Below are 14,618 nucleotides of genomic sequence, written 5' to 3'. Positions count from 1 at the left end.
CTGGTCATCGATTGAGGAGCACCTATACTACCCAAATTACTTCTCTTAGATGTGATTTTTGCACCTAATTTGGTTAGGAAATAAGATTTAAATTTATGTTTTCTGTTTGCATTGCACTATCATGCTTTCTCTCTGGATGAATGCAAACACAACGGAGAGAGCACAAACGTGTGTGTGGGTGTGTGTGTGAGAGAATGTTGTTTTTGTAACCCCCATGCTCTCAGGTTACCTGTAAGTTCAACACTGCCAGGGTATGGGTAAGGATACACACACACACACACACATTCACACAGACTTATTCACTCCAAGACCAGCGAACATGCTCCACAGACCCTCAAGCTCTCTCTAACATCCTCTTTCCCTGGACAGAAGAGTTTCCTCTCAGCACAGAGGTACTGGCCTGACCTCTTTCTGGGTGTGTACGGGTTCCATTTACCTGGCAATGATCTTCACTGCGGAACAGGTTGCGTGCATGTGTGAGGTCCTCCTGCAGAGTGGCTGCATGGAGCGCCTCACTGGCTTCCTTCACACTCTTCCTCCCTACTCCTCTTCTTCCTCATCATGCCTGGGTGGTCTGGAAAGTGTGCTGAAGGCTCGGGCAGCGGTGTCCTTCCATCAGGGGCGCTTCTCGGACCTCTACACCCTGCTGGAAGGTTTTCCCTTCACCCCGCTCAGCCACCCTCTCCTGCAGCAGCTGTGGCTGAGGGCACACTACCTGGAGGCAGAGAGACAAAGAGGGCACCCCCTGGGGGCGGTTGGGAAGTACCGCGTTCGCCGCAAGTTCCCCCTGCCACGAACCATCTGGGATGGAGAGGAGACCAGCTATTGCTTCAAGGTAGGGTACAGTGGGTTGAGTTCCTCATGGAGGAGAAGGCATTTGGGTTTCTTTTTCAGCTATATTTCATAGCTATATACGAGTAATTGCCTTGTAACCTAATCCTAGAGAGCTACATGGTAGTTGAACCAGTTGTGTTGGAGCTGGGCTAGAGCTTAAAAGATAAGTTCACTATTTTACACCTTAGAATTACACCTTTATGGTAAAATACTTCCTTACCCTGAAAGTAGTCTATGGGCCAGGGGAAACTGTAATCCATGGTTCAGATTTGTTTAAATAGCCACGACTAACTTCAGCTGACTTTAGCCACTTTAACATTGGGAGGTTTTATTATATTTTATTTTATTTGTTATAGCTTTGACTGTAAAAGCTTTGACTTAGTAATGGATGGAATTTCTCTAACTACTGATCCTCCTAATTTTCGAGAACCCCCCCCCCAACACATTTCTCACCAATTTATTAGCATTATACCAGCCGTTTCTGTGGTGACATCATGATTGCAACTGTGACAACATGGTAATATTGATATCAAGATGTGGTTAAACCCACAGTTGGTATGGCTTCAATCTGCATGGAGGTTTAGAAAAAAATCATGTGAAAAGTGACTTTTGGCTCTCTCAGCAACTAGTGTCGTAGCAATACTGAATAACATAAATGCAACTAAATGTCAACTGAAGCATAGAAGATTGCTTTAGACTCACAGAATTGTAAGTCTGTGGATATTTAAGTTATTTATCAAGTATATGTTAAGAAACGGCGAATATGAGAGGACATATGTATGCATCTCTCCTATGCCTCTATTATGTCTCTACTCTTCTGCAAGTTGTCGCAGTTGTATTTTGAGTTTTGTTTGCTTACCTTTGAAGAACAAGTGCGATCTCAACCACAACATCAGCTTCCTATATTAGTGTGCGCGCGAGATACATTGTTCCCAGCAGTTCGTTTTTGTGTGGAAACAGGTTATGCAGTCTTAAATTGCCGAAATAGAATGTCTGTGTAAATTCATGTTTTTATAATTATAGCGGAACTGTGATGGCTTTTTATGGCGGATCAGCAGTGTATAGATGGCTTAAGATGACAAATCAGCTCTTGGACTTGTGGTATGTTCTTTCGTAGCTCCCAGTTGGTGAATTCATAACTCCGACATGCATTCGAGTGCTTTTGAAGTGGGAGCAACTCTTCAACCAACGACATTTCCATAATGAACGTTAACAAACTACAAGCATAGGCTATATTGCACGTGCGATTGTTAACAATAAAAAAATGAAATTGTACAGAAAGATGAATAGGCCTACTGCTGACATTTTTACTATTACGTTCGATAAATCGGCGTCTGTTTTCTGACAAGAAGGGGAAAGGTTACAGAATTCGTAAACTCGGGTATCAGGTATCATGACACTGGTATGAGTTTCCCACTTCTTGGATCTCTGACTTGGAGGTTCGTTTTAGTGGTTATTTCCCACTGGGGAACTCGTATCTCTAATATCCCACTCTGGTATTTCCGAGTTTCCTACAGCTGCAAAACGCACCAATAATGTAGAGAGATGCTACCTCATTTACTGGTCACATTCTTGAGGTTGTGGCTTATGGCATATTTAATCATATTTAATATTACTTAATATTTTAATTTCCTATCCAAACAAATCATTGATTTGATAAACAATTCCTATTGCTTTATTTTTCAACATCAAATTTGAGGATCCATTGCGAGGACACTCAGCTCTCAATAGCAAGTGGTACTGCTAATCAATCGGTAAATGTTGTTTATTGACTTGGGCCAAATCAGAATAAACATGATTGCATGAGTCTGAACGTTTATCTCTTTTAAATCTTCAGTATTTTTTATTTAAGGGGAACTCAATTTGCACCATTTTTGTAGAATTACCCATCTAGAAATGGTTCCTTAAAATGTGGGATCATGGCTTTGTAACCTAAATCGAATCATCTGTACAGGAGAAATCACGAAGTGTACTGCGAGAGTGGTATTACCGCAAGCCTTACCCTTCACCGCGTGAGAAACGGGATCTCGCAGCCGCCACTGGCCTCACCGTCACTCAGGTGAGCAATTGGTTCAAGAATCGGCGGCAACGGGACCGTGCAGCCCACGGTCATACCGGGTGAGTGGTCGCTGTCTGCTCTCCTGTGTCAAATGGTTATGGAGATGTTTAGGAGTAGATGTCAAGGGCCGCACCGCAGTTGTTTTATTTAATAAATAAAAAGTAAATGAGTGGAGTACAAGTTTGCAATGGATCAACACTGCCCTCTCTTGGCACATTCAGTGAGCTGACAATTTGTTTGTGATGTGTGTACAGCTCCAAAATAGGAGTTTATACAAACAATCTATGTGTATAAGTATCTATTAGATCTGTTAGTAATACATAAAGATAAATCATCAAGATGATACTAAAATCCTTATTCTGTGTTCTTTAAATATACTGACATACATAATGTGTAGTAAATCATTAATCTGCTTCTATTTCCACAAACTTTTTATCACACCTTTCTTCCCTTTCAGAGAGCAGGAAAGTCAGATCCCAGGTTGCTCCAACAGAACCCCAGGAGCAACATACCCTTCCTCCTCTTCCTCTCCACAACAACCTTTCACCTCCAGCCAGCCCCAGCCCCCTCTTCTCCTGCCCTCCTGTCATATGGGTGGGGGTCCAAGACCAAAATGAGGTCCTCTCCCCACTGAACAATCATTTTTGTTTGTTGCAATGACTTTCAGTTGAATCATCAAAGTTCACTTTTGTCTTATTGAAATCTGCTGCAGCATTTATACAGTGCCCTCCATAAGTATTGGAAATAGGTATAATTTTGTCTTCTTTTAGCTCTATACTCCAACAGTTTGGATTTGAAATCAAATCAGTTACTATGGGGTCAAAGTAAAGATTCTTCTTTAATTCAATGTTGTTGTTTTTCAGATTGGGTTCACCAATTAGAAAGTACAACATTTTTTAAACATACTCCCCCAATTTCAGGGCTCCAGAAGTATTGTAAAAAATAATATATTGTCCAAATAAAGCACTGTTGCTTTATGCTTACTGTTTAGTATTTGGTAGACAATCCTTTGCATGCAATAACAGCCTGAAGTCTGCGACCCATTGACCCCATCAGATGCTGGGTATATTCTCTGGTGATGCTCCGCTAGGCCTGTACTACAGCCATCTTCAGTTGTTTTTTGTTTGGGGTCTTTTTTCATGTTTGGGGTCATCTAACCTCAAGGAGGGGGAGTATGCAGTGCATGAGATTGAAAGCATTTGCTTGTACTTCAGCAGACAAGATGTTTCTGTACACTGCTGCCGTCAGCAGTTACATCATCAGTGAAGACAAGTGAGCCAGTTCCAGTGGCAGACATACACGCCCAAGCCATAACACCACCATATTTCTGTTCCACCTGACTAACCAGAAAGTCCTGTCAAGCCAATTTTCTAATACTACTGGTTCCCTGAAAGAGAGGGGGCTATGTATAAAAAGGGTTGTAATTTTTAAATGGTGAAACCAATCTGAAAAAAGAAAACATTGAATTAAACCTGAGAAATGTCTAATTTAACCTGATAGTAATTATTTGATTTCAAATCCAAACTGTTGAAGTATTGAGCTAAACGAAGATAAAATGCTTCCTCTTTCCAGTACTTATGGAGGGCACTGTAGTTGGCTAAATGGGAAATAGTAACAGTATCCCTATGTTGGCATATTAAACTTGTAATTGTCCCCACCGTCTCTGTCCGTTCGTATGTCACGCTTTTTCTCGATAGCACCACCAATTTTGTGAAACTTGGGTGAATAATGGATCTTGCCATACAGATGCGGCATTTACGAAGTTGACGAAACTGGTGAAAGATGCGTCTTGCCATTGTTTACGAGTTTCGAGGTGACGCCGATTTATCATAAACCATGTCACATAATAGGGTGCAATGAGCTAGGAGTGTAGCCTAAAGCAGTATGCATATAGCCTGTGAACTCTGTTATACAGCATAATGTAATACCGACACATGGCCTATATCAATATGCAAGAAAACTGATCAGTTGGACCTTACGTGTGCTTTGTTTTAAATATTCAGCGAGGTCATTTGTAATGTAGATGTATTTCAAGATTAGATGCGATAAACATTCGAGATTACTGTGTGTGTGTGTTTTGAGTCCTGTGCTGGTGGGCTGTCAGACACTGGCACTCTCTGGTCCCCCCCCAGACACGCTTCCTTTCTCACACACACACACACACACACACACACACACGATACTGCCTCAGAACAAGAACCACACGGAAATTACGTCACGCACACGGCTAGCCGGCCAGCTGTTTTTTTCTCTGTAAACATGGCGTCCGTGACAACAGGTAAGTGATAAAGGAGCCCAGCTAGCGTGGGTGGCCGCTTGAAAAGCCTAAGAAACAATCTGTGCGCTTATTGAAGAACCTGCTAAAACAAATACATCATTTTAGTTTATTTGCTGTACAGCTAGCGTTGCCGTTAACAGTCGAAGAATGGAAAACAGCTCCCGGCTAGCATAGCAAGCTAGCTCCTAGCCCTGATATGGTTAGCCTTGGCATACGGTATGGGCTGTCCCAGCCATTTAGCTGGCGTTAACTCTATCGCTCGTTGTGTCAAAATAAATACTTGCATGAGAAGCACAGAAGAAAAATAAATGGAAGCTTTTACTATCCCAAGAACAGACCCGTTCAGTTGACACATCGACGTTGGTAAATGAATAAGCCACATGCGTTAGCTGAAGATAACTCGCTATCCCACCTAGCCAGAGTGAGTCGTTTAGTCCGCTAGTGTAGCTAGCAACAATCCTTTTCTGATTTCCATTATCAAACCAAATACTCTACGAAAATGCCTACGTACATGTTTTCATTCGTCACACATTTGTTCAAGCCAATAATATGAACTAATACCCTATGGTTGGTTTGCCTAATAATGTAAGCGAACATGTGTGTTTTGATCGAGCTCCACACAGTAAATCAGAGCCATCTAAATTAGAACCAGTAAAGTAGCTAGCTATCTAGCTAACATAGCTAGATAATACAACACACCCCAGCTGAACCCATAACGTTACATTGAAACTGTAATAAGTCAGTGTGTGTTAAATCAGTGTGATTTCGGTTCCCATTCATATAAACAGCACCCTATAGAGTATACTCGATTTTTCGACCGAACCTAGCCGGATAGCATCCTCCGCTCTATGCTGGCCTATGGACAGATACAGATAGTCGTATACTTATCGTTATCATATGGCACGTATCGAAATAAAAATTACCTCGGGAAAGACAATGACTGATGGTTCGTTGGGTGGTTGTCCCCTTTGACGTTCATCAAGCTTGTCAGATATCTCTTGCAATGTAATTGAATGGCAAGTAAAGGGAGTTAGCGAGTTAACCTTGACCAAATCTCGAATTGGAGTTGACGTTAGCTCCCGATTACTTTAACTCACTTCATAGTGTACCCCTTGAGTAGTTGAAAAGTGTGCTTATTTTTTTACAAGGCACATTGGGCTAGCTTTATGCCCGTCAAATGGGGCAACCACACGAAGAACCATCAGAATCAGTGTAATGCGGATTTTTATCACAAACTATGTCATCATGGCAGGTCATTTTTATTTCGTTACACGGCAGTCTCTGACTGTCCATAGGACATCAGCTAGATCGATCCAATAATACCTCGCTAAACCAGTGGTTCCGGTGGTAGTTCCTCTATGAATAACATTGAGGTCAATAAGAATGCTAATTTCGTAATTTACAGAAAAATCCAACATGAGTCAAAAGAAGGTTTTTGAGTTTTGGTGGTAGATGTTCATGCACCAAGGATCGGGACAGACTAAAGGGACTATTCTGACCAGCATCCCATTGCGGCCCGACTAGGACACTGATGAGGCAATTTGACTCGGAATTTCGCTCCTACCACAAGACGCTTTATAAATAACACCCAGCTGGCCAGCCTGAGCATGTGTTGTCTGACTTCAGCATGCTGTCCCTCAGGGTTTACTCATGCGATTTTCCACCAGGATCTATCTCACTGTAGATGCTATTAGAGGGGCTTTACGTATTAGTCTAGGCCCAAACTTTGAAGGTCAAGTTATTTTGAGTAGTTTGACAATTACTTTTGTAATACAGATAATTTGCAAAGTAAAGTTAGCTAATTTGCATTTTCAAAGGTACAGAGATGGGTTCAGGAATGAGGTGTTTGTGTGTCTGTCTGCCTGTCTGTCTGAGTTATAGTCAAGCTGTGTTTTTTAACACTCTTCCTCCTGTCTGTTCAGCCACCTCAGAGTGGATCCAGTTCTTCAAGGATGCTGGGATCCCTGCTGGCCTGGCTGTTAATTACGCTGTGTCTTTTGTGGACAACAGGTACTGAATGCCATCTGAATGTAGGAAGTTTTATAGAGGAAAAACAGCCTTGATTTATGACAGAAACATTTGGAGTAGTATTCCATACCCCCCCCTCTCTCTCTCTCTCCCTCTGCAGGATCCAGAAGAACATGTTAATGGACCTCAGTAAGGAGATCATGATGGACCTGGGCATCACAGTCATTGGTGACATCATCGGTATCCTCAAACATGCCAAACAGGTCTACAGGCAGGTGAGGACTGAGGAGAAAGCAAGCCTGCTGTCCTATAAATATGGTTTATTGGTGCTGGGGCTTGGGGCTCTATTGCATTCAACCTAGTCTCGTGTAGCCATACCTCAAAATCACGTTGTACTCATGCCTTTGGAGGTCTGGAGAATTTTAGATTAGCCGATCTGGCTTGGATTGAACTGGACAGGGCGATGGAAAAATGGGCTTGCAATTTCATTGGATGTTATATTCCAAGAACCCTCCCTCACATGCACATCACTCTGCCCAAGCAAGGTATTTGACTGGTTTGATGTGTTGTGATGCATCACTCATTTCAAATGGGTTTCTACCCCTTTGTAGCTACTTTCTGCAAAGTATTTCCCCAGGCTTTCCCGAACTAGCCTGGTCTCAACAAGGTTACGTTCAAACTAGCTATTAAACAATTTAAAAAGCTTTCTCACAAACCTGACAATTGTCCTACGGGTAATAGTTGAAGTTGACCTCAGCCTTACCTCAAATCTAAATTACTTTAGAGAGTAAGAGGTTTGAGTAATGCTCAAAGATATCATCCTATTGCATAATTTATTCAATAAGCTTTTGGTACATGTTTCAAGCACTTTCTTGCAGCACTACATCAAATGAGGGATATGAAGCTTTGCCAAAAGACGTAATTCTGACAACAGTTACTCAGTGTTGCCTTTTTCTCCACCCCTCTCCCAATCACCAGGACATGTGCAAAATGGCTTCTGAGGCCATCTCCTCAGGACAGACCAGTGTTCAAGCTGAACTCAGAAGAACCGCCAATACCCGTGAGTGTTTTCGTAAACATTTCTGATACACTTATACATTTACGCCGTACTTTGATGTTGCATTTATGTTTAGATTTATACTTATCTTATTTTATATCATAAGATCCTTAAGTGCATAAGAAGCGATTTATCCATCTCATCCATCATCATATTGTAACATAATGTGTTGTTGTAGCACTATTTTGTGCAAGACAACACTCCCCACACATTTCCCTCCTTCTACCCATCTCAATTACAATGTGTGGAAAAAGTCCTCACACATTCAGAGTAGAATTTCAGCTCCACTTCTGGCCCATCTATTTCATCTCTTGAATTCTTTGATTCTTTCTCAGGGAGACAATCAAATATTGACCATTTCCAGACCTGGGAAAGTATGCAATACACACAAAAAAACGATTTATGTAGTCTGGAAAAATATCTGTGATTTCAGACCTATGCCATATTCATACAAGAAGAGTTCAGATTAATTAATTTAATATTTCTTTAGAGCCAGGTAGTTTTACACAGATCCATATGGCTCCTTTATGTAGCTAAAGCCTATGTTATGTTTGAGGTCAGGTAACTGTACACATGCGCATTTTTGACAGATAAACATAAACCCACAGATCAGCTGCTCAGTCTAAAAATGCATAAGAATCCAACACTGAATTGATTGGCATTTTACCCCTCTCACGAATAAACGTTCTGTTTACATGGAATGCGTCATGGTGAACTGGGATTATTGAAGGTTGGACAGAAATCAAAAGAATCTCTTTGTCTCTTCTTAGCTGCCACACGTATGATTGCCAACGCCTTGAGCCGCGACTCCCCGCCAAGCACCCCAGCTCGTCGCCCTGACAACCGCCTCTCTGTGACTGTGTCCAACAAGCAGGCCAGCAAGAGCGGCAAAGCGGGTAGATATCCTCGATCCTCCATATTTGTTCGTCTCTTCTATCACCGCGTAATAATAATAATAATAATAACGCGTTTGTTTTGTATCGTGCTTTTCTCAGTACTCAAAGACACTACGTTCCATGGAGAGAACAAGAATAGATGGATAAATAAAAAGTAAAACAAACGCACAGTCAGTAAAAACAACAAGAAAAAATAGTTAAAGATTAAAAGCAAGTTTAAAAAGATTAGGTTTTTTTGAGGGATTGTTTGAAGGAGGAGAGCGTGCTGGGAGAATGTTCCAGAGAGTGGAGGCTGCAGGGGAGAAAGCCCGGTCCCCCCAGGTCTGGTGTTTAGTTTACTCAGGCTTCTCTCTTTCTCTCTGCCTCTTATAGGGCCCTATCATTTCCTCAATGTGGAAATCACGGAATTCAGACATAAAAGTTTTAGTTTGACAACATCGACAATAATCTAAAGAATTACCATGGTAATTTATTTGTATTAATTAATGATGCTTTTCTACCCGGCAACACCCCAGTAGTTCTGCAGATAATGCTGTGCGTGCTGGCTTGCTTTGTGTGTAAGCTTGCTTTGTGTGTAGCCATTTCGAGAATATTTGCAATGTAGAGGCAAGTCTTTAGTGGGTAAAACATTGCTTTTCAAAATGTAATTCAACAAAAACGGCAAAGCACATGACACAACAACTCAGGGAAATGACTTGTGTTATGTTGCACTTTTTGATTATTAATATTTATGATGTACATTTTTCTATTGTTAGAGTAGAATAAAACAGATATCTTATATCGGGTTGCTTCTCTTTTCTCTTGTCTGTTCTTGACCTTTTTCAACCTCTGTCCTCTTCCCTTCCCTCAGTTCTGAGTCGACCTGCAGATGAAGGGAACGGTTTGTCGGTGAAGCGCCGGCGCGTGACGGCGGAGATGGAAGGCAAGTACATCATCAACATGCCCAAAGGCACAACGGCACGCACACGCCGCATCCTGGCCCAGCAGGCCAAGAAAGGTAGGCTTGACCTTGTTTAGCTCACTAACACTGCACTTGACTGCAAGTGACTAACTTGGAAAATCCAATGGGGGCTGAAATGTCTCCCGGTCTTCCCATGGTAAATATGTGTACCTATCCCTCACTAACCGTCTTTCTTTTTTCAATGTCTCACTCTGTGAGCGATGTCTTTTTTTAACTCTTATCTCTTTCTCCTAAAAAGGGACCAATCGCACCTCTGTGTTTGAGCGTCTTGGAGCTGAATCGAAGGCAGACACAACTACAAGCAGCAGCAAGGTAAAAACCTCTATTACAATGGTACATTTGTGTGTGTGTGTGTCTTTATTATTGTGTAGTACACACTGTAAACAACCTCACTTGATTGAATTGCTTCCCACTCCCCAGCCAACTGGTGTGTTCAGTCGTTTGGGCAGAACGGACGAAGAGGTGGATGAACAGACAGAAGGGATGATGGATGGAATGGATGTAGACCGAGGAGAGGAGGACAACAGCGACGGAGAGGGCTCAGTCCTACAGTATGCTGGAGTCCTCAAGCGACCTCCTCCCTCCACGAAGAAAGACCTTGTTGCCAAACCAGCCCCCACCACCCTCCGCCGCCTGGGGGGCAAATTCAAACTCCCCCCCACTGAGTCTCCCACCTCCTCCTCCTCCTCCTCCTCCTCCTCCCCAGATGGCCTCCCCCCTCCCAAGCTCAGCATCCTTCAGCGACTGGGCAAGCCCCCCACCACACACCCAGGCACGCCTGCCTCCCCCCAGCCTGCCGACACCCAGGACAGCCGGGTGACCAGCACCAGAACCAAGGCCTGGGCCCACCCCGCCCTTGCCAGCCCCAAGGTTAGCAGCAGCACCGGGGCAGGAGGAGGAGGCGAGTGCCTGGTCGCTCAGATGGATGTTGGCCTAGTCAGCGTATTCAATAGACTGGGCAGCAAGAGGACCTAACACTTATCTGACCATATCCCCCTAAATACACTCCTTTACTTTTATTTTTCACTTTTACATCCAACCCCCCCCCCCCCCCAAGTACATGCTGGAGTAGTGATAAGCATTGTGTTATAGTCACCTGCTAGAGGTTTCAAAGAGGACCATTGCAGTCAGCCTGAGGGAATTAAACACATTAATATTGAGTCAGGCTTTGGGGTAGTATTGTAAAAAAAATATTTTATGAATGAATGAATTGACCTGCCCATCCAAGCGCACCCATTTATAATTAAGCCTGATACCATATTCAAACTCTGGTTACTGCAGAAATTAAACGTGCACCTCTTCCGCTTTCCTTGCACTTTAAAACAAGGAGTTTAGAAGTCTTTACCCATCTCCAGCATTTTTATAGTTTTATTTTATTTTATTAAAATTATTAAGGCATAAGCACCCACCAAGCAACCAAAATGGTGGTCTCTTGACCTCATGTCAATTTATGTAGGAATTTTAGCTGCTCTCCTCGTCTGCTCCCCTCTGGAATGCTAGCTATTGTGACACGTTGATGACAGCACATTGAGAGCTACTCGAACATTGATTTTGTGTAGGGAGTGTGGGGATGACCCCAGACAGTTGGATCATTCATCAACACTGGGCTGTTAAGATACACAGGAGGACAGTCCACTAATAACACCTTGGCTTGACGCCTGTTAAGAGCAAACCGCACAAAGAGAAACCTCAAACAAGCAAAAGCCTCTCATCACATCATTTTATATTAATGAGACTTGTAGATAAATTGAAGTGCACATTGCTTGATACAATACCTCCTTTTGACTGCTCCCACCACACCACACGAAACCTCAAGTTTGAAGGCCAAGATATTCTGAATTCAGTGATTTTGTTATAGTCAATAGAAGAGGTGTCTGACCCCTGACCTGGATGTCTTACCACATGACTTATTATCAATGGAGTGCAATTTTATGGAGGGTCGTAGATTGAAATGTAAGGTGTAGATTTGGCATGGTTCTATATTCCACCAAAGAGTAGCAACTCTTCTACACCAAACATTGCTGTGTGAATCCTCTGTAATGTTGCACTCGACTGATTAAATACCAAGTTTGCCATACATCTGCGCACTACAGGAACTGATATGTTATGCCCTATACACTGTACGTACAGTCTGTAGGTCACTTGGACTTTTTGTCTTTTTTTTTTTTAATGAAACTTCACACCAGAACTTTGTTACACTGTACAGATTTTGGAGGGAAAAAATTATGACAAACAACCTTTTCAACCACTGTAAAAAAAAAAAAACAATAAAAAAAAAAAAAAAAAAAAACTGTTGATGATAAAGAGAGAGAAAACTGGGAAAAATGTCTTGATTATTTTCTTTTCTCTTGAATCATTTTTAATCAATCCAATTTATTTTACCTTGAGCCTTCTAATGTGACATCCTGTTATTGAAATGGCATGTGTGAGAGCTGAGACGAAAAGTCTACATTTCAAAGACACATTCTGAATGTCAATATTAGGGCCAAAAAGGAGACAGGCCAGCATGGGGCGCATATGGGACGCTATTTCGTCATCCAAGGTCCATCAAATGTTCGCTGGGATATTGGCTCATCACAGGAAACACAGTAGGCCTACCACCTACATAACCGCAACCTTGAAGTAAGACTGTGGTGAGGTTGTGTTGAAGTTGGGGCCAACATAACCTAATGACCCCCTTCTGTTAATGTAGCGTTGTCGTGGCATAAATGCAGTGCCACCCTGGTGCCAACACAACAGCACGACATCTTGTAATGCCAAATCACACCTGAATCAAGCTGATCCTAACTGGTCACTGCGCACTAGTTGTGACACGGTATCCTCTGACTTGACTCACTGATGGGGTGCAGGTGTCAGATCTCCCATAGAAGAGGGTGCGGCAAAACACATGCTGTCAAATCTGAAAATGCAACTATTTTCAAAGCGTTTCAAACTATTTTCAAATACTTTCCCCCACAATGAAATCGGGGCGGGAACTATGGATCGGTCTCTTGTCTGTTTTTTTATGTCACACGATTTATCTCTGACACCACTGGCTCAATTTTGACCAACCTAGGTGAATGATACGTCTTGCCATAGAGATCCAGTGTTAGGAGTTTCGAGATGACGCTGATTAATCTTATGACGGTGCGGCTAAAGTGTTCTAATTTTTAAATAAAAAATGTCATAATAGGGTGCGAAGAGGAGAATACAGCACCTTTTGGCCAATTTGCTGTTTTCAAATAATACTGTCAAATCCTTGAAAATGAATCAAATAAGCACTACAAGCTCATAACTTTTTGGCCTACATTAAATCCGTAGACTGCCTTGAAATGAAGGCAAACTTGTAAGAAGCAAGACTGATAATGAATCAAATAAGCACTACATACACATTCCAGTAACTTTTCAGTCTGGCTGTGAATGCAGCTGTAGGAGTGTAGCCTAATGAAGTAGGCTGATAGTCTAACGAATCTGGGAATGTTATATATATAGTAAGAATAAATATATTCTTACTTTATATAAATATGTAAGAAGCGAGACAGATGAGTCTGAATAATAAGTACACTTTTAAATAGCCAAATGAATTAAAAAACAAAATGAATATTTGAATATGTTATGCTTATTGTGGATAGATGAGATTAACATAAACCTGAGGGATGGCAAGAGTAAAGAGTGGAGAAAAAAAGGAACTACACAATATCCACAGTATATCACCTCATCTGTGAAATAAGGTCGAGGGGGTTAGTTTGGGCATGTATGGCTTCCACTGGAACTGGCTCACTTGTCTTCATTGATGATGTAACAGCTGACGACTGCAGCAGGATGAATTCTAAAGTGTACAGGAACATCATGCCAGCCCAAGTACAAATGACAAACGGCTCCAAACTCATTGGATGGCACTTAATCATACAGCAGGGCAATGACCCAAAACATACTATAGCAACTTGGGAGTTTTTACTTGCCATTTTAATCCTATTGAACATGCATTTAATTTGCTGAAGAGGAGACTTATGGCAAAACGTCCTCAAAACAAACAACAACTGAAGATGGCTGCAGTACAGGCCTGGCAGAGCATCACCAGAGAAGATACCCAAGAACATGGTGGGGTCAATGGGTCGCAGACTTCACGCAGTTATTGCATGCAATGGATTGTCAACCAAATACACTAGTGCTTAATTTGGACATTTGATAAATCTGTTAAATTACTTTTGGGACTATGTGTAAAAAGTGTTACAATTTCTGAATGGTGAAACCAATGTGTACACAAATACCCTCATATGAAAGCTGAGAATCTCTACTTTAACCTCATAGTAATGGTTTGCCCGTGAGCAGCGATTAGGCTACTTTAGAATGTCCTCTGTTGCGCGGTTTTGTTCATTTTCGGTGGTCGATAACGCGGGGCACATTATCTGTTTAAAACATTCTGTTTTGCCATGCAACATTCCATGGTGTCTCCAATTTCCATACAGTGCGCGTCGAGTCCATGGCATATACAACTGCTCATCCACGATGTCCCGTTCACCTCGACTCCTAAACTAATACTGAAATTCTCAATGGGATTCCTCTGCAGTTGGCCTAACGTTCAA

At 42.1% G+C, this 14,618-nt stretch overlaps 2 protein-coding genes across 4 annotated transcripts; both read left to right on the top strand.

The window, feature by feature from the left end:
- Positions 1 to 309: 309 nt before the first annotated feature.
- On the top strand, positions 310 to 4,540 carry six9 (SIX homeobox 9). 2 transcript variants are annotated; one of them, XM_083667055.1, is made up of 3 exons: positions 310 to 835; positions 2,789 to 2,893; positions 3,351 to 4,540. In XM_083667055.1, exons 1-3 carry the CDS (start codon positions 443 to 445, stop codon positions 3,525 to 3,527), a joined length of 675 nt encoding a protein of 224 aa, XP_083523181.1. In that variant the 5' UTR covers positions 310 to 442; the 3' UTR covers positions 3,528 to 4,540. The 2 variants fall into 2 exon arrangements, with proteins under 2 accessions (XP_083523181.1, XP_083523180.1); XM_083667054.1 differs by having other exon boundaries at positions 2,789 to 2,952.
- Positions 4,541 to 5,101: 561 nt separating this feature from the next.
- Positions 5,102 to 12,367, top strand: cUnh19orf47 (chromosome Un C19orf47 homolog). 2 transcript variants are annotated; one of them, XM_083667196.1, is made up of 8 exons: positions 5,102 to 5,171; positions 7,094 to 7,181; positions 7,300 to 7,414; positions 8,118 to 8,199; positions 8,967 to 9,092; positions 9,943 to 10,014; positions 10,292 to 10,365; positions 10,474 to 12,367. In XM_083667196.1, exons 1-8 carry the CDS (start codon positions 5,153 to 5,155, stop codon positions 11,026 to 11,028), a joined length of 1,131 nt encoding a protein of 376 aa, XP_083523322.1. In that variant the 5' UTR covers positions 5,102 to 5,152; the 3' UTR covers positions 11,029 to 12,367. The 2 variants fall into 2 exon arrangements, with proteins under 2 accessions (XP_083523322.1, XP_083523321.1); XM_083667195.1 differs by having other exon boundaries at positions 9,943 to 10,089.
- Positions 12,368 to 14,618: the final 2,251 nt, after the last annotated feature.

The sequence above is a fragment of the Argentina silus genome, assembly GCF_951799395.1.
Source record: "Argentina silus genome assembly, chromosome: 3".
In the NCBI taxonomy this organism is placed as follows: Eukaryota; Metazoa; Chordata; class Actinopteri; order Argentiniformes; family Argentinidae; genus Argentina; species Argentina silus.
The sequence above is the reverse complement of the archived record's forward strand: the minus strand, read 5'-3'. Positions and strand labels throughout refer to the sequence as shown.